Source organism: Lampetra planeri, chromosome 78 (genome assembly GCF_965212315.1).
Source record: "Lampetra planeri chromosome 78, kcLamPlan1.2.h2, whole genome shotgun sequence".
NCBI lineage: Eukaryota > Metazoa > Chordata > Hyperoartia > Petromyzontiformes > Petromyzontidae > Lampetra > Lampetra planeri.
The window spans coordinates 323,549-350,988 of record NC_136183.1 but is presented as its reverse complement, the minus strand read 5'-3'; the positions used below and the strand labels follow the sequence as shown (position 1 = coordinate 350,988).

General features: G+C 44.2%; 1 protein-coding gene and 1 long non-coding RNA gene across 4 annotated transcripts; one reads left to right on the top strand and one right to left on the bottom strand.

The window, feature by feature from the left end:
- The first annotated feature begins 505 nt into the window (after nt 1–505).
- Nucleotides 506–27,058, top strand: LOC144738144 (uncharacterized). 3 transcript variants are annotated; one of them, XM_078621095.1, is made up of 3 exons: nt 13,201–13,288; nt 13,750–13,832; nt 23,023–27,058. In XM_078621095.1, the coding sequence occupies exon 3, from the start codon at nt 23,051–23,053 to the stop codon at nt 24,692–24,694; it is 1,644 nt and encodes a 547-aa protein (XP_078477221.1). In that variant the 5' UTR covers nt 13,201–13,288; nt 13,750–13,832; nt 23,023–23,050; the 3' UTR covers nt 24,695–27,058. The 3 variants fall into 3 exon arrangements, with proteins under 3 accessions (XP_078477223.1, XP_078477221.1, XP_078477222.1); XM_078621097.1 differs by lacking the exons at nt 13,201–13,288; nt 13,750–13,832 and adding an exon at nt 506–2,517 and having other exon boundaries at nt 23,159–27,058; XM_078621096.1 differs by lacking the exon at nt 13,750–13,832 and having other exon boundaries at nt 13,224–13,288.
- Nucleotides 1,354–10,799, bottom strand: LOC144738204 (uncharacterized). The gene is made up of 2 exons (XR_013589173.1): nt 10,650–10,799; nt 1,354–7,254 (listed from the first exon to the last, which is right to left on the bottom strand). It is a non-coding gene; the product is annotated as an uncharacterized LOC144738204 (long non-coding RNA).
- Nucleotides 27,059–27,440: the final 382 nt, after the last annotated feature.

Genomic DNA, 27,440 nt, shown 5'->3' with positions numbered 1-27,440 from the left:
TTTAAATCGAAATTTAACCGCCTCTATGGGGAGGGATTTCACATAACTTTGAGACTTCCCTTCTACGTGACTTTACCGAAAGAACCAAGAAGATGAATCCCTGCAGTCACGAAAGCTTTAAATCCAAATTTAACCGCCTCTACGGGGAGGGATTCCACATAACTTTTAGACTTCCCTTCTACGTGACTTTACCGAAAGAACCAAGAAGATTAATCCCTGCAGTCACGAAAGCTTTAAATCGAAATTTAACCGCCTCTACGGGGAGGGATTCCACATAACTTTGAGACTTCCCTTCTACGTGACTTTACCGAAAGAACCAAGAAGATGAACCCACAAAGTCTGCTTTATGGAATGTGTTTTTGTACACGATTTCTCCACGTTAATTTCACTTATTTTGTTTATTTGGAATACAAATTAGCTGCATCTAATTCGGCTGTGACGGTCCCACCTGATGACGGAGACTTGTGTTGCCTCCGAAACGTCGTGATTTTTGTTTTATTTTATTTTCATTAATTTTGATGTTTTACCTACGTGACTTTACCGAAAAAACCTAAGAATATGATTCCTTGCAGTCACGAAAGCTTCAAATCTAGAACAGTACTTACTCTTTGTTTTTTTCGGTAAAATCACGTAGGTAGAAATAAAATAAAACAAAGCTTCAAATCAAGAGTACAGTACTTATTTCAATTGTGATGTTTTATATTTTAGTTTGCCGTTTACATAACCCCATTATTTAGGTAAGGCTTAAGTACTGAATATCGCCGTTTTTGCTTTCGCGCTGCACTTTCCAAAAATGTAATCTTCGGGCTATTCAAGGTGCTCCTGTATTTTATGTCCATTGGGTACAGCACAGAAGTACGAATTATCAGCAGAAACTAAATGTATGCTTTCTTGATTTAATTAAGGCCTGTGGTACTGTAAATAGGCTTGGGGCTTTGGGTTGTCTTGGTTGTCAATGTCTCGGCCTCTGCTCATATTCGTTGAGGATTTTTATGATTTTCTGCCGGCCCGGCTAAACCTGTGTGACCAGGAGTTGGAGCCCTTTCCTGTTCAACTTGGCTTGTGACGGAAATTCGGTCTGGCCTCATGCATACATAGCATCTTCAATAATTATGTAGTTTGAGAAGCTCACAATGGCCCTATAAAAACAAAACTGTCAGTCTATAATGTAGACTGTCGCCTAAAAATGAAAACAAGTTTTTTTTCAGTCTACAGTCTACATTATTGACTGCCAGTACACTCACCAAGGTTAAGAACCAGGCTACAGTCTACATTATACACTGCTAGTACGCTCACCAAGGCTTTGTTTACATTATAGACTGCCAGTACACTCACTCCGACTAAGAACCAGGCTACAGTATTTATATATTTTTTATTCACTTTATTGTTATTATTTTTCTATTTACATGACTTTACCAAAACAACCAAAGAGTATAGACGTGCAATTCGCATATGACTGTGTATATATGCATTCCTCTGTATCTTGATACTGATGTAGATGGTGTGGATATTTTTTTTCTGTCTGCAGCTGACGCTTCCTCTTCCTCTTTGCTCTGCAGAATTGATCTGATGGAGCAAAGGCACTCACCACAGCTCAGTACAAAAAGGCATCAATGTGACCAGTGTGCATACAGGACGGATCGTCCTAGAAATCTGACACAGCACCAGAGAACACACACTGGTGAGAAGCCCTTCAAGTGCACTGTGTGTTGGAAGTCGTTTGCATGTTCAACACATCTTCGGATCCACCAGAGAACTCACACAGGAGAGAAACCATTCAAGTGCACTGTGTGTTTGAAGTCATTTGCACAGTCAACACATCTTCAGATCCACCAGAGAACGCACACAGGAGATAAACCCTTCAAGTGCATTGTGTGTGGGAAGGCGTTCGCACTTTCATCTGCTCTTAAAAATCACCAGAGAACACACACAGGAGAGAAACCTTTCAAGTGCGCAATATGTGAGAAGGCATTTGCACGGTCATCAGTTCTTCAGACCCACCAGAGAACACACACGGGAGAGAAACCCTTCAAGTGCACTGCGTGTGACATGGCGTTTTCACAGTCATCAGCTCTTCAGACCCACCAGAGAACACACACGGGAGAGAAACCCTTCAAGTGCACTGTGTGTGAGATGGCATTTTCACAGTCATCAGTTCTTCAGACCCACCAGAGAACACACACGGGAGAGAAACCCTACAGATGCACTCTGTGCGGGAAGACCTTTGCAGAATCATCTACTCTTAAAATACACCAGAGAACACACACAGGAGAGAAACCCTTCAAGTGCAGTGTGTGTGGGAAGGCATTTTCAGTTTTATCTAGTCTTAAACAACACCAGAGAACACACACAGGAGATAAACCTTTCAAGTGCACTGTGTGTGATAAGGCATTTGCACGGTCATCAACACTTCAGACCCACGAGAGAACACACACAGGTGAGAAACCTTTCAAGTGCACTGTGTGTGAAAATGCATTTGCACGTTCATCAAATCTTCAAAGACACCAGAGAACACACATGCATTGGAACACCCCCAAAGAGTGGAGTCTGAAATCGGGTTGTGAAAGTCAAAGTGCTGCAATGAGCCCATCCCTCATGAAACAAGAACCAGAAGTAAATCCCAGTTTGGACACTTTGAAAGATATCAAGGTGAAATATGAAGAGGCAAAGGTGAAATGTGAAGTGACAGTGAAGAGCGAAGAAGTGAAAGTAAAATGTGAATATGAAGATTCAACTCCAAAATCGGAACTTCACATCGATGGAGGCAACATGAAGCAGGAGGAGAATTCTGAGGCAGAGCGAGGCAACTCCCAGAAGTTTGTGGAAGTGGAGGTGTGGCTGGACTTCTTAGACAATACAAAGTCAAATGGAGACCCGGTAGATGTGTAAGCTTGAGAGAATGAAGCTCCAATAGATTCACCTTTGTCACAGGCCTTTAATGAAAATAATGTGAAGTTGAACACTCAATTCTTAGGTTCAACCTGCAGAGTAAGAGCGGCTAGTATTTGTGGACGTGTGGGTTGTGTAGATCTCTAACCAGGAGCGAGGGCCAATAAGCTCCCAAGCATTCACTATGTTATAATAATAATATTTGAATGTATATGGTGCTTACCTAATTGCCTCAGCAACTCGGAGTTTCATATCATATCTCATCACAAACACTCAAAGAGCACCCCCAAGTGGCAGCTGCCTCTTTGTGGCATAAGGTGACCCTGCACCAGCCTGCATGTGAGCAATGGTCTATCAGTAGGGGGCGATAATTGATGTGTAATCTCTGATTTGAAATTTCTGGATAATGTTTGGAATTACCCAAATTTTCACCATGACACCAACATGCAATGACCTAGGCGTTTTGAATGACAATAGTATGTTTTACATCTACTGTTAAGCAGACGGTGCATATTTTGGTTAATGTTACTAGAGTAGCCAGGGGTGCCTCTGGGATTTGAACATTGACCATCTGAATTAAATAGAGAATGCACTACCACTTGGCTTCCATCAATCTGAGTGTAGGCATGCCTGCCTGAATGTTTCTAACCAGTGCAGATGTTCCATTAAAGGGGCACGTTTCACATGCCTATGGAAGGGATGTCATGAGTGTGGCCGAGAAGACCCGAAGTTTCGTGTGGAGCAACAGACCAGGTAGCTTCCACAAAGCATTGCGCAGCTGTTGCAAAGATAATGCCGCCCGATTGATGCGGACCACCCACACAGTGTACACACATACGCAGTGTATACTTATTGTGTACACAGTGTGCCTACAAGGTGTACACGCCATGCACATACAGAGCGTACACACACACAGTGTATCCGCACAGTGTACAAATACAGTGCACGCAGTGTATACACAGTAACAACAACTGCCATTCACGACTAAGTGGCGGTGACGTCACTGGGGTGCCTGTGCCAGGCTATGTGCACATTAAGGCCACGTGAAGTGTTGAACGCCCGCCGACAGGAGTTCACGGGGCAGACCCAGGTGCCATGGTTCGACTGAGATGATTGGCCGATGGACCACCTGTGCCCCCTATTGTGTTAATATTGTTTACAATTTCTTTGGGTATTTCAGTAAAGTCACTTAAAACAAAAACATTTATAAAAAAAAACTACGACGTTTCGATCGCAACACAAGCAATCGTCATCAAGGAAAAAATAAGCGGAAAGCTGCTGAGGCAGGCTGTTTTAAGGTGTAATGAGACAGTGACATCTACTGGATGGAAAAGGGAAGCACGGGTACAGGCACCATTATGAACATTATCCAATCCCCAAAGGGAGAGGTATCTAGGCCAAAGGTGAAGGGCGGGGCCGGCCGAGAAACTCCGAAAACCGGATAGAAAGTTCCACGAGAGGGTGTGGCTGGAAGATGAGCCTAGCCATGCCTGCAGCAATATATGCAGAGGCGGAGCAGGAATCGGGGTCGGTATGTGGAGTTTTGGGTCCGGACTGTGTTGCTGCTCGCCGTCATCTCTCTCCGTCATTCGGCCACGTGGCGGATCTCCTGCGGAGTTCCATCGCCCTCCCGGGCATGCCGTCAACCAGCGGCGAGACCGGGAGTGGACAGGCAGAACCTGCCGTGTGATCAACCGTGTGTGTAGTGTAACAACATGAATATTCAAGTGTGTACTCGGACAAGGAGAAGATAATGTTAGCTGTGCAGTGCCCGATTGTGAAATAAAGAAGAGTACCCTCTACACGACATGTCGCGGAAGTCGCTCATTACAAAGGTTTGAAATGGGTGGAGCCCATTGGAAGGTAGGATGGAAACATCACAGCCAGTGACGTTTCGATCGCAACATAAGCAATCGTGATCAGGAAAAAGGGGGAGAAAGCTGCTTAGGCAGGCTGTTTTGAAGGTTTGAAATGGGTGTAGCCCAAGGGTCATTAACGAAGTGGGCAAGGCTAGTGATGTTAAAGTGAGAAATTTGCATGTCAATGTAAGATCGCAGAGCCTCCGCCACATCGAGGACACGCGCGACGGTGGCTGTGTTAGTGTGAGACATTTAACCTGTTAATGTAAAATCAGAGAGTCGAAAATAACTGATAACATCGGAAGGTAGGATGGAAACATCACAGCCAGTTATGACTTAAGCTGGTTAATAACGTCCTTCCAATGATTGCTCAGTTTGTACCCATCTCAGTTGAAATTGTGTCTGTCTATATATCTGGATGGCTTCATGAACGAATATTTGCTGATAGCCAGTGGGTTTGCAGAGTACCTTCGTCTTGGAAAAATCTATTTCGTGTGGGCCCACAGCATTAAAACAATGATCAGCCACGGCCGAGGTATTGGTCCTACCGTGTTTCACATCTGCCTTATGTTCACGAACACGGTCCGAGACATGACGCTTAGTTTCCTCAATGTACTACTGCAGCAGGCACAGCTTAGTTTGGAGACGCTGGGATATTGCATGTCGGGGATCACATTCTTCACAGATCACGAATATTAACTGTGTTAAATCGAACCTGGATCTTGTGTTTGCTCGTGATTTTGGAAATATTTTTGGTGACCCCTGCTATGTATAGCAAGGTGATGGTTTCGATTGGGTCCTCAGATGGTTCTTTCCCAACGGTTGGGGTGATAGATTTACGAATTGTGTAGTCTGAATATCCATTCATCTTGAGGGCTTGGTGTACGTGTTCCAGTCCACTGGCTAGGTGGTGATGGTCGGAAATACATCGAGCTCTATGGTGTAGAGTTTTGATGAGGGAATTCTTCTGGGATGGATGGTGGTAGGAGACAGGTTTTAGGTAGGCATTCGTATGGGTGGTTTTCCTGTATAAAGAGTGTCCCATTGAGCCATCTGGTCTCTTTCCGTTAAAACATCCAAGAATGGTAACTTGCCATCCTTTTCCACCTCCAGGGTGAATTTGATGGCTGTGTGTATGTAATTGATGTGGTTGACGAATTGGTTCAGAGCTGGTAGGCCATATGTCCAGATGACGAACGTGTCATCTACGTACCTCTTCTACAAGGACGGACGTAGAATGGATGCCTGGATGGCATCTGTCTCAAAATGTTCCATGAACACATTGGCTACAACTGGAGATAAGGGAGAACCCATTGGGGTACTTTCAACTTGTTTGTAGAATGTTCTATTCCAGGTGAAGTAAGTGTTGGTGACGCAGTGTCTAACCAGGGCCGGTACATCAGCATTCAGTCCTAGTTGGACCAAATGTTCAATGATTACAATGGTGTCAGGCACAGGTACTTTGGTAAACAAAGAGACGACATCGAAACTAACAAGCACATCACCTGAAGATAGTGAGATGTCCTTAATTAACGATACCAAGTGAGCTGAGTTAAGTACAGCTGAGGTGGTCTTACAAGTGAATGGTTGTAAGGTCTCAGACAGAAATCGGGCCAGTTTGTAGGTGGGTGAGTCAATGGTGGAGACGATATGACGAAGGGGTGTACCTTCTGTATGGATTTTTGGTAAGCCATAAAATCTGGGTGGTCTAGCAGCAGAGGATTTTAAGGAAAGCCGCCGAGTTGGTTCGATTAAAGATGTCGAATCAGTGATGATATTGTTGGTTTTCATAACCAGGCTGTTGGTGGGATCTATTGATTTGGTACAGCTACCATCATTAAGTAGGTCCCTAATTTTGTTATTGTATGTGGTTTTGTCCATTATGACAATGGCATTGCCCTTGTCGGCTGATAGGATGACGATGTCATCTCTCTTTTTTAATTGAAAAAGCTCAAAGCGCTCATCCTTACTGATGTTGCTGATACGTGTCTAAGCGTTTTTGAGGATTGCAGCGATTTCCCATCTTGCCATGCCTGCAGGAATGTGTCCCAAACCCTTAAGGGCTACGTTGACCTGGGCAATGATATCATCAACTGGGATGTGTTTCAGGGTGACTGCGAAATTCAACCCTTTAGCTAGAACCAATTTTAGGCTATCGGAAATTGGACTGTTACTCTGTTATGTTATCTCCATGATCCCAATCAGATGTAGACATCTTTTCTGTCAATGTTAAGTGTGATTGCAAGAGGGTCTTGTCTAAATTGTCTAGTTCAAATCGGAGCAGTCTTATTCTCTTTGAGAACAGGGCTTGACCGGCCCTGAACAAGATCCGTTTAGCATTAGGAGAGGTGACAGCAGCAGATGTGAGTGTAAAGGCGATCGGTATTACCTTAGTGTCCCGGCATCTCTTCAGAAATGTGAGCGACTCGATCAGATGAGCCTTCTTAATTTGGGAGCTTTCGTGACTGCAGGAATTATTCTTTGGTTCTTTTCGGTTAAGTCACGTCTAAAAATAAAATAATAAATAAAAATAAAACAACACATTACGACGTTTCGATTGCAACACAAGCAATCATCATCAGGCATAAAAGAAATAGCAACAAAAATCTAACTAGAAAATTAGATTTTTGTTGCTCACACAGCCGATTTGTGTCCTCTCTCTGTGTGCCGTTGTGATGTCTGTCTGCTTGTATGTCTGTCTATAGTTTTCTAGTTAGATATTTGTTGCTCACACTTAAAATTCTAACTTAGCAAATTTTGAAACACGTAGTCAACCAGGCCATGCGTTAATTGTGTGTTAACCGACTCTCTGTGTTGTATTACATCACATTTCAATATTTTACTAGGTTATTTAATTTTCGTGTGCCTGTATACTCCTCTCTATGTGTGCCGTTGTGATGTCTGTCTGCTTGTATGTCGGTCTATAGTTTTCTAGTTAGATTTTTGTTGCTATTTCTTTTATGCCTGATGATGATTGCTTGTGTTGCAATCGAAACGTCGTAATGTGTTGTTTTATTTTTATTTATTATTTTATTTTTAGACGTGACTTAACCGAAAAGAACCAAAGAATAATTCCTGCAGTCACGAAAGCTCCCAAATTAAGATTGAACCACTTCTACGGGGAAGTTTTAAACTTATCCTTTTTTCTTTCTGGCTATTTGTTCTCTCTGCCTGTGTCCTCTCCTTGAAATTTCACACTTAAAATTCTAACTTAGCAAATTTTGAAACATGTAATAAACCAGGCTATGCGTTAATTGTGTGTTAACCGACTTTCTGTGTTGTATTACATCACATTTCGATAATTTACTAGGTTATTTAATTTTCGTGTGCTTGTCTCCTAATTTTCAGGCTTGCCTCCCGTGCCGCGTTTGTCCTAATTTTCAGGTTTGCCTCCCGTGCCGCGTCTATCATCTCACTTACAATAGGAGTACGTTGGCGTGCACCCATTGATCTCCCCGCCCTCACCCTCCCCCCGTCCCCTCCCCCTCCTCTCTATATTTAAGGGACCGTCACAGAAACGACCATCTCTTTGTGCCGATTTGTGTCCTCTCTCTGTGTGCCGTTGTGATGTCTGTCTGCTTGTATGTCTGTCTATAGTTTTCTAGTTAGATTTTTGTTGCTCACACAGCCGATTTGTGTCCTCTCTCTGTGTGCTGTTGTGATGTCTGTCTGCTTGTATGTCTGTCTATAGTTTTCTAGTTAGATATTTGTTGCTCACACTTAAAATTCTAACTTAGCAAATTTTGAAACACGTAGTCAACCAGGCCATGCGTTAATTGTGTGTTAACCGACTCTGTGTTGTATTACATCACATTTCAATATTTTACTAGGTTATTTAATTTTCGTGTGCCTGTATACTCCTCTCTATGTGTGCCGTTGTGATGTCTGTCTGCTTGTATGTCGGTCTATAGTTTTCTAGTTAGATTTTTGTTGCTATTTCTTTTATGCCTGATGATGATTGCTTGTGTTGCAATCGAAACGTCGTAATGTGTTGTTTTATTTTTATTTTTATTTATTATTTTATTTTTAGACGTGACTTAACCGAAAAGAACCAAAGAATGAGCCTTCTTGTCTCGAAGGTTGTTGAAAGATCTAATAGTTGTGTGGAAACCCTCCCTTTCATATTCTTTGGGTCTTTCGGTAAAGCCACATAGATGTAAAAATAATAAAATTAATACAAATAATAACAATCACGACGTTTCGATCGCAACACAAGCATCGTCATCAGGTCGAACATATAGCGGGAGAGCTGCTGAGGTAAACAAAGATACCACATCGAAACTGACAAGCAAATCACCTGGAGATAGTGAGATGTCCTTATCTCCAGTTGTAGCCATGTTTTCATGGAGAAATTTGAGAGAGATGTCATCCAGACATCCACCCTACGTCCTTCCTTGTGGAAGAGATACGTAGATACGTTCGTCATCTGGCCACATGGCCTACCAGCTCTGGACCATTTCTTCAACCACATCAATTCCATACACCCAGCCATCATTCACCATGGAGGAGGAAAAGGATGGAAAGTTACAATTAGTGGATGTTTTAATCGAAAAGAGACCTGATGGCTCAATGGAACACTCTCTACAGGAAAGCCACCCATATGGATGTCTACCTAAAACCTGACTCCCACCACTATCCATCCCAGAATAATTCCCTCATCAAAAACCATAGAGCTTGTTATATTTCCGACCATCACCACTTAGCCAATGAACTGGAGCACGTACACCAAGCCCTAAAAAGAATCGATATTCAGACTACACAATCCGTAAAGCTATCACCCCAACTGGGGTCAGATCCTGCTAAGGACCCAATCAAAACCATCACCTTGCCATACATAGGGGTCGCCAAAAAGATTTCCAAAATCATGAGCAAACACAAAATCCAGGTGCGATTCAACACAGTACATAAAATTGATGATTTGATCCCATCTGTGAATGATGTGATCTCTAAAATGCAATACCCCGGTGCAGGGTTGCGATTTCCGCATGGAAAATGCGGAAGGAGGGTTCAATTTTTCCCGCATTTCTGCTAATGTCAACCGCAAACGGTGGAAAGACTACTCCTGTGACCGCGCGCTTTTAACAACACGTTAATGCGTTCTATTGGAAAGGATATATGCAAGGCCCAACATCACGCAGGGCTTTGAGCTACTGATTGCAATGAATATATGATTTCCGCATTTCCGCACAAGAACCACAATTGTATTTTATTATGATTTATATTTATTATTTTATTATTTCTCTTCTACGTGACTTTACCCAAAGAACCAAGAAGAGGTTACGGGGACTCCCCTTTAAGATTACTCGGCCGTATACCAACACGCAATGCACCATCCGGCTCGACTGGCGTGTGACCCTCAGCAATCGTACACCACCGGCGACTTACACGAGCAATACACATGGCTTGTTGTGATATGAAACATCTCATACTGAGATGAAGGAGTAACTCATAGCAAAGATCCCCCCCCCCCTCTCCCGTGTCGCCTTCACAGACTGTTGCGACAAGTGCTGCTAGCCAGTAGGAGCTATGAAGTGGGGTGGCCAGCACCACCCCCGGCCCCCTTTGTCTCCCAAGCGGCGATGCATAACAAAAACACCACACCAGGAAACTCATTTGAGTCCGAGTCCACCCAGAGGGTTCGTAGCGCAGCGTGCTAACCGCGGCACCACCGCTCCCCCGCCGGCTCACCACGTGAACCATCAACAGCGCAGGTGAAGGAAGGAAGTTGGAGGATTAACTCACAACAACAACAGCAGCAACAACAGCAGCAGCAACAACAGCAGCAACAACAACAACAGCAAGATGCCACACAGCCCCGCCGCGGAGGGAGGGCCGCGTTGTGAGACGCAGCCGAGGCTCATGAACACGGTGCCGCTTTCACGACCAACATCACCGACCGACCTTCATTGATGTCGGAGCGGAGGGGCTGCGACCCTCGTCCACTCTCTGTCTGTGTCTGTGTCTCCGCTCGACTTCCCCCTTCACATCGCCAACATCGGAGCGCTCGGAATTTCAGACGACGCCGGGCGGAGCGGGGGGAGGGAGGAGAGGAGCGGGGGGAGGGAGGAGCGGGAGGAGGGAGGAGCGGGGGGAGGGAGGAGCGGGGGGAGGGAGGAGCGGGGGGAGGGAGGAGCGGGGGGAGGGAGGAGCGGGGGGAGGGAGGAGGGGGGGAGGAACGTGGGTGGGGGGGGATTGAGGGGGATGGGAGGAGGGGGCTGGGAGGAGGGGGAAAGGGAGGAGGGGGGTGGGAGGGGGTAGGAGGGGGGTGGGAGGAGGGGGCGGAGGAGGGGGGGGGAGGCGGGAATCGAAGTCACGATTTGCGGAAGTCTTCCCAGGAATCACCGCAAATTGCGGAAATTTGTGCGGAAGAGGGTCACAGAAACTACCGCGAAATGCGGTCGAAAACAGCATGTTTGCGGAAATTGGTGCGCAAATCGCAACCCTGCCCCGGTGTCTACAAACTAAGCTGTGTCTGCGACAGTAGTTACATTGGGGAAACTAAGCGACATGTCTCGGACCGTGTTCGTGAACATAAGGCAGATCTGAAACACAGTAGGACCAATACCTTGGCCGTGGCTGATCATTGTTTTAATGCTGTGGGCACACACGAAATTTATTTGCCAAGATGAAGGTACTGTGCAAACCCACTGGCTATCAGCAAAGATTCGTTCATGAAGCCATCCAGATATATAAACACAGACAATTTCAACCGAGAAGATGGGTACAAACTGAGCTATCATTGGAAGGACATTATTTTAACCAGCTTAGGTCTTAACTGGCTGTGTTGTTCCCTTCCTACCTACCTATGTGAGCAGTTATTTTCGACTCTCTAAGTTACATTCACTAACAGAGCCACCGTTAGCTGTGTTAGTAAATGGTGGCTTGCCATCCTTTTCCACCTCCATGTGATAATGGCTCTTTCCGAGCTCTTTCTGAGCTTACATTTACAAGCAAATTTCTTACATTGACATGCTAATCTCTCACAATACAATGGCCACCCCACAGCTTCGTTGTCAAGATTTACCCCATCTTACATTTACATGAAAATTTCATCTTTAGCCCTGCCCACTGACCCTTGGTCTATACCAGGGGTCTGCAACCTTTAAGACATAAAGAGCCACTTGGACCCGTTTCCGAAGGAAAAAATAAACTGGGAGCCGCAAAACCATTGCAACATTTAAAACAAATATAACACTGCATATATTGTTTCTTACCTTATTGCTATATACAGGATCGTGCAGTCAGCTGTCAATCTGAATAAAAAAAGGACTTTTTCACTTAACAATGTAAAATATATTTTTGCAAATTAATAGCTAAATTACCTGGTTAATGGGATTTTTGCTCCTGAACCTCAGTGCACAGTGTCTGCACATCAGGGCTGTAAGACGTCACCTTCATTTTCACACAGGCTTGCAAGCTGTCATCTGTGAGGCGTGATCGATGTTTGTTTTTAATATAGTTCATGTTGGAGAAGACCTGCTCACATACATATGTGGAGCCGAAGATCGACAGGACTCCAAATGCATACTTTTTCATGTTTATATAAGTGTTGGGGATGGCATTCCATGTTTCGAATACAAGTTTGTCCTGTTTGGGAAGGTTTTCAATATCACTCCATTTATGATTCTGAGCCAGAATGGCCTTCTGACGGGCAACATCCTCAAGAGTAGCGGTCAAGCATTTGAACTTGGACACCCATATATCTTTGTCGGCTATATCGGCCAGTTCCATCTCAAGATCAGGTTGACTTACACCTGCAAATGCAGTCATATTCAATAGGGATGGATCGATCGCCAGGGGAGTGACAGGGAAGGATAATGTCGTTTTTTCCTCTCTGAACTCACAGAATCGTTTCCCAAACGAACTTTGCATTGTGGTGATTGCAGACTTGAAATATTCCAAATTTATCGTATCATGACTTTGTTTGAACTCTCTCAAAGAGGGAAAGTGAGACAGTGTACCTCTCTGTAAATCTTTGACAAACACTGTCAACTTGCGCTCGAATGCCAAAACCTCCTCCAGCATGTGCAGGGCTGTGCCTCCTTTCCCCTGAAGGGTTGTATTTAGCGTGTTTAGATGTGCTGTCATGTCTACCATAAAATGTAATTTTTCCAGCCACTCTGGCTGTTCCAGCTCAGCAAAGGTGAGCTCTTTGCTGCCCAGGAAGGTTTTTACTTCTTCCAAACATGTGACAAAGCAACGGCAACGTTATTGCCTGTCACCGGGCGGGCAGTGTGGAGCGGAGCGGCGACCTGTCAGCAGCGGCAACGCCAGAGCAGGTGTCACAGTGCGCCTCCTCCCCTCGCTAGCATCCGCCCCGGAGCCGCGGTCAAGGTTCAAAAGAGCCGCATGCGGCTCCGGAGCCGCAGGTTGCCGACCCCTGGCCTAGTCACAAACGAGTAATTAACATAATTTATTCGTAAATCGCGTCTCGAGTTCATTGCGTTGTACCCCGCAAGTGACGTCATGTCACCTCATGCTGCAGCGTGACGTCACGATACTAGGAAGCTGCTTCTCGCTAACGCTATCTGAGATCCGAGGTGAGAAGTTCACATCGTGGTTGTTGTTGTCGTGGTGGTTATTGTTGTTGTTTACCCAGGTAGAGCCTCGCTCCTTCTCTCTCGTAGGGATGTCAATTGAGTAGCAGCGAGTATGGAATCGATGTCCAGGTTGGAACATTACAACGCGGGGCCTAGCCCAATGCGGGGCCTAGCCCAATGCGGGGCCTTGCCTCCTGCCCTCGCCTGATTGCACTTGCTTTAATTCTCTCCTTAAGTTTAATTTGTCTTCACCTGGCTCACTACTTTGAAACTTTGTTTTTCTTTTAAATATTTCCACAGTTTTTATTTATTTTACCATGCCATGCCCACTTGAGCTATACCGTTCTTTTTCAGAAGCGACCTGCCCACAACAAAGTAGCTTATCAACGTGTGGAAATGTATATCAGCCTATATCAGCCAAATACTCTAAACGCGTGGTGATGTTGACTCTAAATGTGCAGGGAAAACCGGAGGATCAGGAGAAAAATCCACGCGACCACGGGGAGAGAGACACTCAAACTCCAAATATACATCCATAATACAGGTTTGTTTGAGTTAGATCGCGTAAATATATAAATGTGTCGTTAAACCCGCCACCAATTAGTTAGGTTTGTTCCGTTAACAGAACGTGGCCAATTTGTCACTAGTACGGCACACCGGTGTGTTGGAGAGCCAAGCAAGCCTGTTGCTGGATCAGTTTGGCGAAGTAGGAAATAATCGCCATCATCACCTTACCATAAAATAATTGGACATTGAAGAGCATCATAGGAGCGGTGTATTTTAATTCCGTGTAGGGTATTTTTCCTCTTTTGCATAACTATGCCTCGAGTGCCATGTTGTTCAGCAGTCAAAATTAAGTGGCATTCATGTTAACGTGGAGTTTAGTCTGCATTAATGACAACGTTATACAGTACTCTGAATTCATGTTCTCCATGACACACTTGAAACTGTGAACATGAGAGTTTTTCTTATGGAGCATGTCTTGCAACAGCAAAATGTAACAGCATTTGGACTTACATCTTGGTTAGGCCTCGGCAAGGTAAGGTAAAAGTTAAAAGGTAAAAACAACGAGCCTACCTTTACCCTACATTTTATCTTACCACAATACAATCACTCTACCCTACCTTTTACCCTTTAGCAGGTAAGGTAAAAGGCAAAAGGTAAAAAGCAACGAGATTACCTTTACCCTACCTTTTACCCTTACCCCATACAAATTACCCGATTACAGGGTAATTACTAGGGAACTACTACACATGAACAAGGTTTATAACGGTAAATGCTAGGTAGAGCGCTTTAATCATATAGAATACTCTCAATGATTCCAATGTTACACGCTTTTTTTTTAACTCACTCTGTTGTTGTCGTTGTCGTTAATGTTGTTGTATCCTCTAATCTTGAAACTCAATTTTTACCCACTTCCTAATCTGGTATCGACTGCAAACTTGGTATACTTAGGTCATACTGATGACAATACTATATTATATCATAAAAAATATGTTTTTAAACATTTTGTATATGTTATGTTTCGACTTGGGTCTAATTGTCCATGCTCAACTGACGTTGGCTGTAAATGACCACGGCCCCTTACGTTGTGGCAAGCCTCGGGGCGACTTCCTAGAGTTGTGGAGTTCTGCCATTACTCGTACATTTTATAAAAGCATGTTTTTAATCAAGTTTGTTGTAATATTACTTATTAAATGTAGGCCACGGACTGCGCCACGGAGCTTTTAGCGGTAAACAAGGTACCGTATTTACCGGGTAATACTTCGCGCTTCCTTTACCCTACCGGGTAATTCTTCCGAGCTACCTTTACCCTACCCTTTACCTAACCCCTTGGCATGTCGACATCTTTACCCTTTACCTTTACCCTTTTACCCGGTAAAAAGGGTAAATTACCTTACCTTGCCGAGGCCTAATCTTGGTGTTGATGAAATTGTTGCTGTTGAGCATGTCACCTATTGTCAGACATGCAAATAGATGTGTGGCAATGTAGGTAGGTCATTAGGTAGTGGCAGCAGACTGCCAATGCGATTATGTATCTGGTCCTGCACTTTAAAGTGGGCATGTAGCCAGATGTTGGGATGAGTTGGTTGGTGCCAAAACATGTAATTTGGAAGTATGAGTTCTATCTTCTATTGTTGTTTCAGAAATGGCTTGCATAGGTGTAGTGTTGGCAGGTATCAATACATGAATATGCTCGGGATGATCATTAATTGTAGGCACTTGAACCTTGGTACTGTTACAGAGCCCTGGAGGGTCTATTTTCCATATCATTGCATGGCAGTAGCTGCAATAAGTATACATGCAACGAATGAAAATGGATCAAAAGTGTAAATAAAGTGAGGAATGTATGGAAAAGAATGCTTTTCCTTTTGACTGCAGGGTAGATACCTGGTTGCAGCCATTGTGCTGTTTTCAAGCTGCCTTGCTTGTTGGTGGACTAGAGTTTAAATAGCTGTGGCTGCAGCCATTTGTGCTGTTAGTTTTCTGTGTAGCTCATTGCTGTTGAGGAGTTGAGTTTGACGTAGGTGCAAGCATAGCAGCACTGTTAGCATGCTGTCTTGCTTCTTGCTGTACTGGAGTTTCATAAGCTGTCGGTGCAGCCAATGCGCAGCACTGGTGGCATGCAGTCTTCTTGTTAAGAAATGTCATCAATAGGTGCAGCCATGGCAGCACAGGCATCATGCTTTCTCACTTCTTTGTGTTCAGGAGTTTCATTAGCTCTAGGTGCAGCCATTGCAGCACTTGTACGAATGGCATCAATTATTGTAATCGCCTTTGGTGAAGATAAGTGCAGGTTTTCTGCGAGGAACATTAGGTGGAGGTAAAAGTTAATAAGCAGAAAAAAAGAGTAAATAGTGAGTGTGAGTTAATGCTGTGTAGAGATTGTTAATGAAATGATAGTTTAATGTGTAATCGTTCTAAGAATGTGAAGACATCGCCGCAAGGGAATGAAGTATAAGTTGTTGGAGGGAGTAATTGTTTGTTTTTGTTTGAAGTGGGTATGAATAGTACAGTGAGGGAAAAAAGTATTTGATCCCCTGCTGATTTTGTACGTTTGCCCACTGACAAAGAAATGATCAGTCTATAATTTTAATGGTAGGTTCATTTGAACAGTGAGAGACAGAATAACAGCAACAAAATCCAGAAAAACGCATGTCAAAAATGTTATAAATTGATTTTCATTTTAACGAGGGAAATAAGTATTTGACCCCCTCTCAATCAGAAAGATTTCTGGCTCCCAGGTGTCTTTTATACAGGTAACGAGCTGAGATTAGGAGCACACTCTTAAAGGGAGTGATCCTAATCTCAGCTTGTTACCTGTATAAAAGACACCTGTTCACAGAAGCAATTAATCAATCAGATTCCAAACTCTCCACCATGGCCACGACCAAAGAGCTCTCCAAGGATTTTAGGGACAAGATTGTAGACCTACACAAGGCTGGAATGGGCTACAAGACCATCGCCAAGCAGCTTGGTGAGAAGGTGACAACAGTTGGTGCGATTATTCGCAAATGGAAGAAACACAAAAGAACTGTCAATCTCCCTCGGCCTGGGGCTCAATGCAAGATCTCACCTCGTGGAGTTGCAATGATCATGAGAACGGTGAGGAATCAGCCCAGTACTACACGGGAGGATCTTGTCAATGATCTCAAGGCAGCTGGGACCATAGTCACCAAGAAAACAGTTGGTAACACACTACGCTGTGAAGGACTCAAATCCTGCAGCGCCCGCAAGGTCCCCCTGCTCAAAAAAGCACATATACATGCCCGTCTGAAGTTTGCCAATGAACATCTGAATGATTCAGAGGACAACTGGGTGAAAGTATTATGGTCAGATGAGACCAAAATGGAGCTCTTTGGCATCAACTGAACTCGCCGTGTTTGGAGGAGGAGGAATGCTGCCTATGACCGCAAGAACACCATCCGCACTATCAAACATGGAAGTAGAAACATTATGCTTCGGGGGTATTTTTCTTTCAACGGGACAGGACAACTTCACCGCATCAAAGGGACGATGGACGGGGCCATGTACCGTCAAATCTTGGGTGAGAACCTCCTTCCCTCAGCCAGGGCATTGAAAATGGGTCATGGATGGGTATTCCAGCATGACAATGACCCAACACACACGGCCAAGGCAACAAAGGAGTGGCTCAAGAAGAAGCACATTAAGGTCCTGGAGTGGCCTAGCCAGTCTCCAGACCTTAATCCCATAGAAAATTTGTGGAGAGAGCTGAAGGTTCGAGTTGCCAAACGTCAGCCTCGAACCCTTAATGACTTGGAGGAGATCTGCAAAGAGGAGTGGGACAAAATCCCTCCTGAGATGTGTGCAAACCTGGTGGCCAACTACAAGAAACGTCTGACCTCTGTGATTGCCAACAAGGGTTTTGCCACCAAGTACTAAGTCATGTTTTGCAGAGGGGTCAAATACTTATTTCCCTCATTAAAATGCAAATCAATTTATAACATTTTTGACGTGCTTTTTTTTGGATTTTTGTTGTTATTCTGTCTCTCACTGTTCAAATAAACCTAACATTAAAATTATAGACTGATCATTTCTTTGTCAGTGGGCAAACATAAAAAATCAGCAGGGGATCAAATACTTTTTTCCCTCACTGTAGTCGTAGCTGTTGTAAAGCGTCTATGCTGTGTATAAGGAGCTTGGTAGTGCTGGTATGTAGACGTAGATATTTTAGAATAGTACATGTTTTTTAAAATAAATATTGCAGTGTGTGTTAGAGATTAGTTGTGCACATGCAGCAGAGAGGATAGTAAGGAGCTGGAAGTGGATGAATTTGGCAGCAAAAAAGCAGGCCTGATGAGTGGAAAGGATAACGTGGTAAATATGAGAACGATAGCAGTGCAATGCAGACATTTATATTACGGTTAGTGCGTGGAATTGTCGTGTATGAAATGTCATAATGTATTTGCGTGTGGGGCAAACCGGAACTAGTGGGAATGCCCCAGGCTTTAACACATGGCAAGAGAAAGAGAGGGGGGGTGGTGAGGAGCGCAGGGGTTGTACTCAGCTGCGGGGGGTTGGAATGTGCAGGTGTTACAGGTGTTGAAGGTGAACAGGTAAGCTACACACTAACTCACCTGTGGATACACATGGGAAGTTTGGGGTTTGTAGGTTTCATGGTGTTGGCGTAATTTTGTTCACAAAAAAACATACACATGCGCAAAGTCTGCTTTATTTATATAGGTTCATACTATTTTTTATATTAGAATATTTTTTCTATACTGGTTCTCAATGTTTATTTCAAGTGTTTAGTTTTTAATTTATTTGGAATACAGTACAGTACTTATTTCAATTGTGATGTATTTTTAGTTGCCGTTTATTTAGGTAAGGCTTAAGTATTGAATATCGCACTTTTAGCTTTCGTGCGGCACTTTCCAAGAACGTAACAGCGATATTGAAGGTGCTGCTGTATTTATTGTCGATTGACTACAGCAGAGTAGTACAAACAAATGCAACAGAAGATCAGAGAAGCAATCCGACAGGCAAAAGAAAAGTGGATGGAAGAACAATGCACCGAGATTGAAGAACTAATTAAAAAACATGACAATTTTACTTTGCACAAGAAGCTCAAAGAAGCTGGTAACATCTACAGACCAGCCCCAACAGCTACCTTGTATGCGGACAACAACCAACCAATCCTAAAAAAACAAGAAAGAAATGGACACCTGGACAAACTATATACACAAGCTCTATTGCGCCGCGAGAAGACCTGCAGAAAAAGACCAACAGATGTCGAAAGACGCTCTACACATTTTAACATCAGAAGTAGAACATGCAATCAAAACAGCTAAGTCAGGCAAAGCGTGCGGGCCCGACACAATCCATGTAGAATTGTTCAAACTATTAGACAGTAACAACATACGACAACTGACTAATTGGTACAATCAAATATACAATGGCAATAAAATTCCATCCGACTGGCTACAATCCATCTTTGTGGCCATACCAAAGAAAGCAACAAGCCGGAAATGCGAGGACTACAGACTGATAAGCTTGATGAGCCACGTGCTGAAAGTCTTCTTGAAAGTGATCCAACAGCGCATACGCTCCACATGTGAAAATGCATTGAAGAACACACAGTTTGGCTTCTGCAAAGGACTAGGCACAAGAGAAGCAATCTTCTGTCTACAGATACTACTACAGCGATGCTACGAACATCAGAAAGAAGTGTACATCTGCTTCATAGATTACGAGAAAGCCTTTGACTCAGTCGACCACGACCGACTAGCAGCTCTATTAAAACAACTGGGACTAGATAAAAACGACATCAACTTCATCATTGCTCTTTATTGGAAGCAAACAGCCCAACTCCGATATGACAACGAATTGACAGACCCAACACCAATACAAAAAGGTGTACGACAAGGCTGCCCACGTTCACCCAGTCTTTTCAACATCTACTCGGAGCAGATTTTTGATCGAACACTAGCAGATAAAAACATTGGTATTAAAGTCAATGGACAATACATCAACAACATCAGGTATGCTGACGACACTGCACTGCTGGCCGATTCGGAACAAGACCTACAACAAATCTTGGACGAGGTTGCTACAGAGAGTCAAATATGGGGCTTACGAATTAATAAAAAGAAAACAAAGGTTATGAAGGTCAGCCGAACTACAAGCGAAATAACAATCAAGCTTGGCAGTGAAAAATTGGAACAAGTACACCGATTTAAATACCTTGGTGTAATCATTGACGATCAGTTGAACCATGAAGTCGAAATCAAGAGCAGAATTGAACAAGCAAGGCAAGCATTTATTAAATGGAAAACACTCCTTGCAGACCACAACTTGAGTACATCACTGAAACTGCGCACACTGAAATGCTACATCTGGTCAATTTTGCTGTACGGAGTAGAGACGTGGACACTGACAACAACAGCAACAAAAAGGCTCGAAGCTTTCGAGATGTGGCTGTATCGAAGAATGCTGAAAATCCCATGGACAGCCAAAACCACCAATACACAAGTTCTGCAAGATATGGGCACTGACAGGCAACTGCTGAAGACCATCATTAGCAGGAAGTGTTACTACCTAGGCCACATTGCCCGAAACGACCACAAATACCAGCTATTAAAGCAAATCCTGGAAGGAAAAATCGAAGGGAAATAACGACCAGGACGGCCAAAAACGACATGGCTCAGTAACATCAAAACATGGCTACAATTAACAACAGCACAAACTCTACACGCCGTGCTAGACCGGGACCAATATCATCGTGAAGTCGCACACGCCGTTAGGCAGCACTAAAGAAGAAGAAGAGTACGGATTTTCAGCAGAAACTAGATCTATGCTTTCTTGATGTGCGCCTTTGGGTTGTTCTTAGTTTTCAATGTCTCTGCCTCTGCTCACATTCGTTGAGGATTTTTATGATTTTTGGCAGGCCCATCTAAAGCTGCGTGACCAGGAGTCGGAGCCATTTCTTATTCAACTTGGCTTGTGACAGAAATTCACTCTGGCCCCTTGCATTACATTATGTAGCATCGTCAATAATTATGTAGTTTGAGAAGCTCACAATGGCCATATAAATGTATTGCATTTGTTACAGTTACAATTATATGCTAATTGATGCCTGGTTGTAGTTAAGGGATCGTTACCTGCTGGTCAACCATGTTGCATCTGCTGATGATCTGGTAATGGCTACTCAATGAGATGAAGTTAGGGAATCTTGTTCTCTGCCTGGATAATTCCATCATGAAATGGGGCCTTGCATATGTTCCACAAACATAAATCACCTGCCTGGGAATATCAAGTCCTAAAACATTGCACCTGCTCAACTCTCCATGAGTAATCTAGCAGTTCTACAAGTGGTGGAGGCGCTCCCATACCTGGTTAATGTATTCACGACCAGCTCTGGTTTGGCAACCAAAGTTTCACTTCAAATTAGTCGAGCGGCATTCTCTCATTAGATTGTATAACACTGTATGGAAGCTGCCTGAACTTTTCTCCATACAAATCTGTGAGTGTCCATCGCCAAGGTCTCATCGGTCTGAGACCATCCCTTTCCCTGCCGTACTGGCATCGCACCTGCCCCTTACCCTTTGTGCTGCGAATTGTGGGCGCACAGGATGATGCCACCTAGCCATTTCAGACTGGGCCCGACCGGGTTACCTGGGTCCCCTGGCCACAAGGGGCTTTTGGCGAACACAATCCCCGGGCTTGGCTCCAAGAGTGATATCAATATAGAATATATGTAAGGATTCCCCCCAATAGACTCCCTCTGGAATTTTACCAGGCACCTGCCACTGGGCAAAGACCCCGGGGCTGGCCCAGGACACTCTGGCGGGACTATGTCACTCGGCTGACCTGGGAATGCTTGGGAATTCCCCACGAAGAGCTAGAGTCTGTCGCCAGGGAAAGGGAGGCCTTGACCCCCATACTCAACATGCTGCCACTGCGACCCTCACCAGGGAAACGGATTTAGAAAGGAACAAACAAAGCTGTACATTTTCTTGGCATTACTCCTTTCTCTTTGGATGCAAAATATTAACGTATTTAAATGACCTGTGCTGGCATATACAATGAAGGCTGGCCTGCCCATGATATGTCCTCTATTGAACCAGACTATAATGTTCATAATCAACGTTTTTGGGTTTAGATCGCGTTATTTATAAATGTGTCGTAACCCTCCACCACCCGACACGGCCAATCAGTGACAAATTTTTACTAATTGGCCGTGTCGGGTGGTGGAGGGTTACGACACATTTATAAATAACGCGATCTAAACCCAAAAACGTTGATTATGAATAACATTGGTCGCGAAAGCCTACGTGTTAAACAGACTATAATGTATTAGAAGCTTACAGATCCTTAACATATCAATATAAAATATAATCAGTGAGTCTCTGGCAGGCAAGGCAGCATTGGTTTGGTCATGAATCCCACATTCCCAGACACCACATGTTCAAGCAGCTTCTATTAGTCCAGATATTATCAGGATTCAGTCCATATTGGACCAAGTCTTCAATTATTGCTAAGGTGTCAGGTACAGGAACCTTGGTGAACAGAGAGACTACATCAAAGCTGATAAGCAAATCATCTGTAGACAGTGAGATGCCCTTGATTAGAGAGACCAAGTCTACTGAGTTACGTACTGCTGTGGTAGTCTTGCCCGTGAATGGAAGCAAGGTCTCAGACAGAGTTTAAGAGTTTATCTATGTGGGGAGCGGTGGCGCAGTTATTTCAATGCATTATGAACTCGCTGACAGCAAACTTGATTGATAAGTGAAAACGTAACTTATTGTGTGCCTCTGCTATGTGCATTGATCCTTTATTAATTACTTGGTGAAGTGAGGAAGCAGATGAAAGCGGCCAGGCATGTTTATGGACACCCCTCCACCTTTTTACCATGCTATTGTGTGACAGTATCAAGTTTGTATTTGCTGTAAAGTATATAAAAAATCAAAACAATAGTTTATTTTAGTTTTTATAAGCATGGAAATAGTCAGGAAATTAACACAGCGCATCCAGCTGAGTTTTGGGTAAATATTCATTTTGAAAATGTTCGGGCGTCCACGCATATTTATGACCATTTGTGCTCTCATTGTGTGCCTTAACAGCCCGTGTGATGAATTGGGGAATCTTTTTCCCTATATCATGAATATATGAATCCTTATAGACGTGTAAGTCGTGTGTGACTGTGTATATATGCATTCCTTTGTGCCTTGATACTGAAGCAGATGGTATTGACATTTTTTTTCTGTCTGCAGCTGACGCTTCCTCTGCAGAATTGGTCTGATGGAGCAAAGGCACTTAGCGCAACTCGGTCAAAAAAGGGAACAATGTGACCAGTATGCAAACAGCATGAATTGTACTAGAAACTTTATACAGCACCAGAGAACACACACTGGTGAGAAGCCCTTCAAGTGCACTGTGTGTTGGAAGTCGTTTGCATGGTCAACACATCTTCGTATCCACCAGAGAACTCACACTGGAGAGAAACCATTCAAGTGCAGTGTGTGTGGGAAGGCGTTTGCATGGCCAACACATCTTCAGATCCACCACAGAATACACACTGGAGAGAAATCATTCAAGTGCAGTGTGTGTGGGAAGGCGTTTACACTTTCATCAACTCTTAAAAAACATCAGAGAACACACACAGGAGAAAAACCTTTCAAGTGCACTGTGTGTGAGAAGGCATTTGCACGGTCATCAGTTCTTCAGACCCACCAGAGAACACACACAGGAGAGAAACCTTTCAAGTGCACTGTGTGTGAGAAGGCATTTGCACAGTCATCAGTTCTTCAGAGCCACCAGAGAACACACACAGGAGAGAAACCCTTCAGGTGTACTCTGTGTGGGAAGGCATTTGCACAGTCACCACATCTTCAAAGACACCAGAGAACACACACAGGAGAGAAACCCTTCAAGTGCAGTGTGTGTAGGAAGGCATTTTCAAGTTCATCTACTCTTAAACAACATCAGAAAACACACACAGGAGAGAAACCTTTCAAGTGCACTGTGTGTGAGAAGGCATTTGCACGGTCATCAGTTCTTCAGAGCCACCAGAGAACACACACAGGAGAAAAACCCTTCGGGTGCACTGTGTGCGGGAAGGTTTTTGCCGAGTCATCACATCTTACAATACACCAGAGAACACACACAGGAGAGAAACCCTTCAGGTGCACTCAGTGCGGGAAGGCATTTGCAGAGTCATCACATCTTAAAATACACCAGAGAACACACACAGGAGAGAAACCCTTCAAGTGCAGTGTGTGTGGGTTGACATTTTCAGATGCATCTACTCTTAAAAGACACCAAAGAACACACACAGGAGAGAAACCTTTCATGTGCACAGTGTGTGAGAAGGCATTTGCACAGGCATCAGTTCTTCAGAGCCACCAGAGAACACACACAGGAGAGAAACCCTTCAAGTGCACTCTGTGTGGGAAGGCATTTGCACAGTCATCAAATCTTCAAAGACACCGGAGAACACACACGGGAGAGAAACCCTTCAAATGCAATCTGTGCGGAAAGACATTTGCACATTCATTATCACATCTTCAAAGACACCAGATAACACACATGCATCAGACGATTTCCAAGGAATGGAGTCTGAACTATTCTTGTGAAAGTCAAAGTGCTGCAATGAGCCCATCTCTCATGAAACAAGAACCAGAAGAAAATCCCAGCTTGGACACTTTGAAAGGTATCAAGGTGAAATATGAAGAGGTGAAGGTGAAATGTGAAAAAATGACAGTGAAGAATGAAGAAGTGAAGGTGAAATGTGAAGATGAAGATTCGACTCCGAAATCAGACCTTCACATCGATGGAGGCAAAGTGAAGCAGGAGGAGAATTCTGAGGCAGAACGAGGCAACTCCCAGCAGTTTGTGGATGTGGAGGTGTGGCTGGACTTCTCAGACAATACAAAATCAAATTAAGTCCCGGTAGATGTGTAAGCTTGAGACAATGAAGCTCCAATAGATTTACCTTTGTCACAGGCCTTTAATGAAAATAACGTGAAGTTGATCACTCAATTCCTAGGTTCAACCTGCAGAGTAAGAGCGGCCAGTATTTATGGACCTGTGGGTTGGGTAGATCTCTAACCAGGAGCGAGAGCCAATAAGCTCCCAAGCATTCACTATGTTATAATAATGTTTGCATTTATATGGTGCTTAATTAATTGCCTCAGCATATCGGAGTTTTGTATCATATCTCATGACAAACACTCGAAGAGCACCCCCAAGTGGCAGTTGCCCCTGTGTGGCATCAGGTAGCCCTGCACGAGCCTGCATGTGTAATCTCACTTGTGTAATTTGTGGGTAATGTTTTGAATTGGACAAATTTTGACTCTGGCACCAGCATGCAATGGCCTCGTTTTGAATGACAATATATTTTACATCCACTGTTAAGCAAAAAGTGCAGATTTGTAATTAATGTTCCTGGACTATTCAGGGTTGCATGTCGGATTTGAACCTTGAACCTTTGCAACAAAAAGAGAATGCACTCCCATTTGGCTTCCCTCAATCTGAATGCTGCAGGTGTAGGCCTCATCCAGACAGAGATCAACTTTCTGTAATTACAATATAACACGATTAAGTAAATTTTGGTGTAGAAATTACATTTTGTCAATATGCCCATCGATAATTTAGAATTATTATTTAATGAATACTTGTCTGATTTTGTGCATACAGATAACATTTGTCTATAAGGGTTAAACATTGAATACGTGATGTCAGGACAAAGTGTGTGTTTTGATATTAACCTGTACAGATAACGTGAGAGCTGTTGTCCTTGTGATATAGGTCAAAGGGTATTTTTGTGAATCAGGAAGCATCTGGCTCTGAAGCAACTCATTGCCTTTGAAATATGGAACATAGTCATATCATTCATCAGTTACAAGGCAGATCACTTAAAAGTTATGTTTATGAGATACATTCTCCACGACAACACTAATTATAATTTGTATGACGTCTTATATGGATGTTAGCAAACTCGGACTAGAAATGGTTCTTGCTGATTAGCATCTGGATTTTTACAACCATTGGTTGAAGAAAGCCTGCCTGCTTTTGAGACATTGTACACCAAAATCGGTCCACAGTTGGCTTGCAATGAATCAATGCTGCAGGATTTATGCACTCGCAGAAGGCCGTGGGATTTATAGTTTGTGGAAATATTCCTTTGTTTTGTGGAGAGACCGATAAATTAAATAGATGCCTTGTCTGCTGATCTCTTTGATATATGTCCATCGATACCCCACCTTGTTTACTACATGTTTACTTAAATATGTTAAATGAGCGACTTCCCCGACATGTCGAATAGAGGGTACTTTATTTCTCACACTGGGCACAATACAGGCTTTTCCTCTCACTGAATATAACTCGAGGCAATAACACCGCTACTAGCTACACGCACAGCCGATCACTCACCGCTGGCTGGCGGCGTGATGATGACCGCAATTGAACTCGCGCAGGAGATCTTCCACGTGGCCAGACGATGGAGAGAGATGTCGGTGAACAGCGACACGCCAGGACCCAGGACGCACACGAGCCCCGAGTTCCAGGTCTGCTCCCCCTTATATCCCCCCAGGTGTGGCTAAGCCCCACCTCCAGCCACGCCCTCTCGTGGAACCTTCGAGCAGGTTCCCGGAGCATCTCGGCTCACCCCTCCTGTTACCTTTGCTCCAGATATGTCTCCTTCCCTGATTGGCTGTTACCTTTGTGGCTGTACCCATGAAACCCTTCCCAAGCCAGCAGGTGTCACTGTCATGTCAGCAGGTGTAACCCTGTCAATGCATATGTTAAAGCTCCCTCTGGAGAGGTCACCTCAAACGCATGACTGGGTTACGTCAGCGCTTTCCTCTGGCTTGTGACGTCATCGACAGCAGAATTTGCCTCGTCCACAGGACATGACGAATGTGCACCGAGTCTTGGAATTTATTTGCACGATCAACAAATCTTTGCATATCTAAAGACAGTTTTAGGGGACTAGTGGTCACGGGGTAATGACACGGGAATTAGGATGGGAAGAGACTAGGGGCCACGGGGTAATGACAGGTTCAGGAACAGACAGGGGAACGATCTGGGGTCTATGAGTAGGATCGAGAATAGGGGCTTTGGCCAAGTGATAGAAGGGAGCAGGTGCAGATCAGAGCCCGTGAAGGTTCTAGAGAAGGGCGTGGCCATTAGTCCAGGGATGGCCACGCTGGGGATAAAAGGTGTCGAGAGGAGAGGTTTAAGGCTGCTGTTTGAGTCGGGGTTTTCGCCTGTCAATTGAACGTGTCTTCAATAAAGATCATCACAAGAGCAGTGTCTCCTGGAGTCGTTACAGCTGGTGTCAGAAGGGCTGGCATGTCACGGTATAACCGGAGGAAAAACCCACCTGAGGCACATGAGGGCGTGAACCGGTGGCCTCGGGTGGTGGCATGGGCAGGTGAGCCCGTGTTGGGTGACGCCTCAACAGCCCGGTCAGCGGGGAGATGCCGATAGAGAAGGATCCAGAGCTGGTGAAGGAGGTGGCGGCGGAAGTGCAAGGCTGTCCTCGGTGGCGAGGGGAGACCTCGACGGTCTCGAGGTTGGTGGCTAAGGCGGGGTGGTGACCTCTTCGTGGCGGGGACAGCTGGGACACATCGCGCGGGGAAAGTCGAAGCGATGCCCGACCAATGACGACATCGCCGGCATCCACCTT

What these genes read in the sequence shown, in the direction of transcription:
- LOC144738144 (XM_078621097.1), top strand. Translation starts at nt 1,453, where the DNA reads ATGACTGTGTATATATGCATTCCTCTGTATCTTGATACTGATGTAGAT. An exon ending in AAAGACACCAGAGAACACAC is followed by an intron (nt 2,518 to 23,158) that starts ATGCATTGGAAC and finishes CAGAGAACACAC; the next exon opens with ACTGGTGAGAAGCCCTTCAA.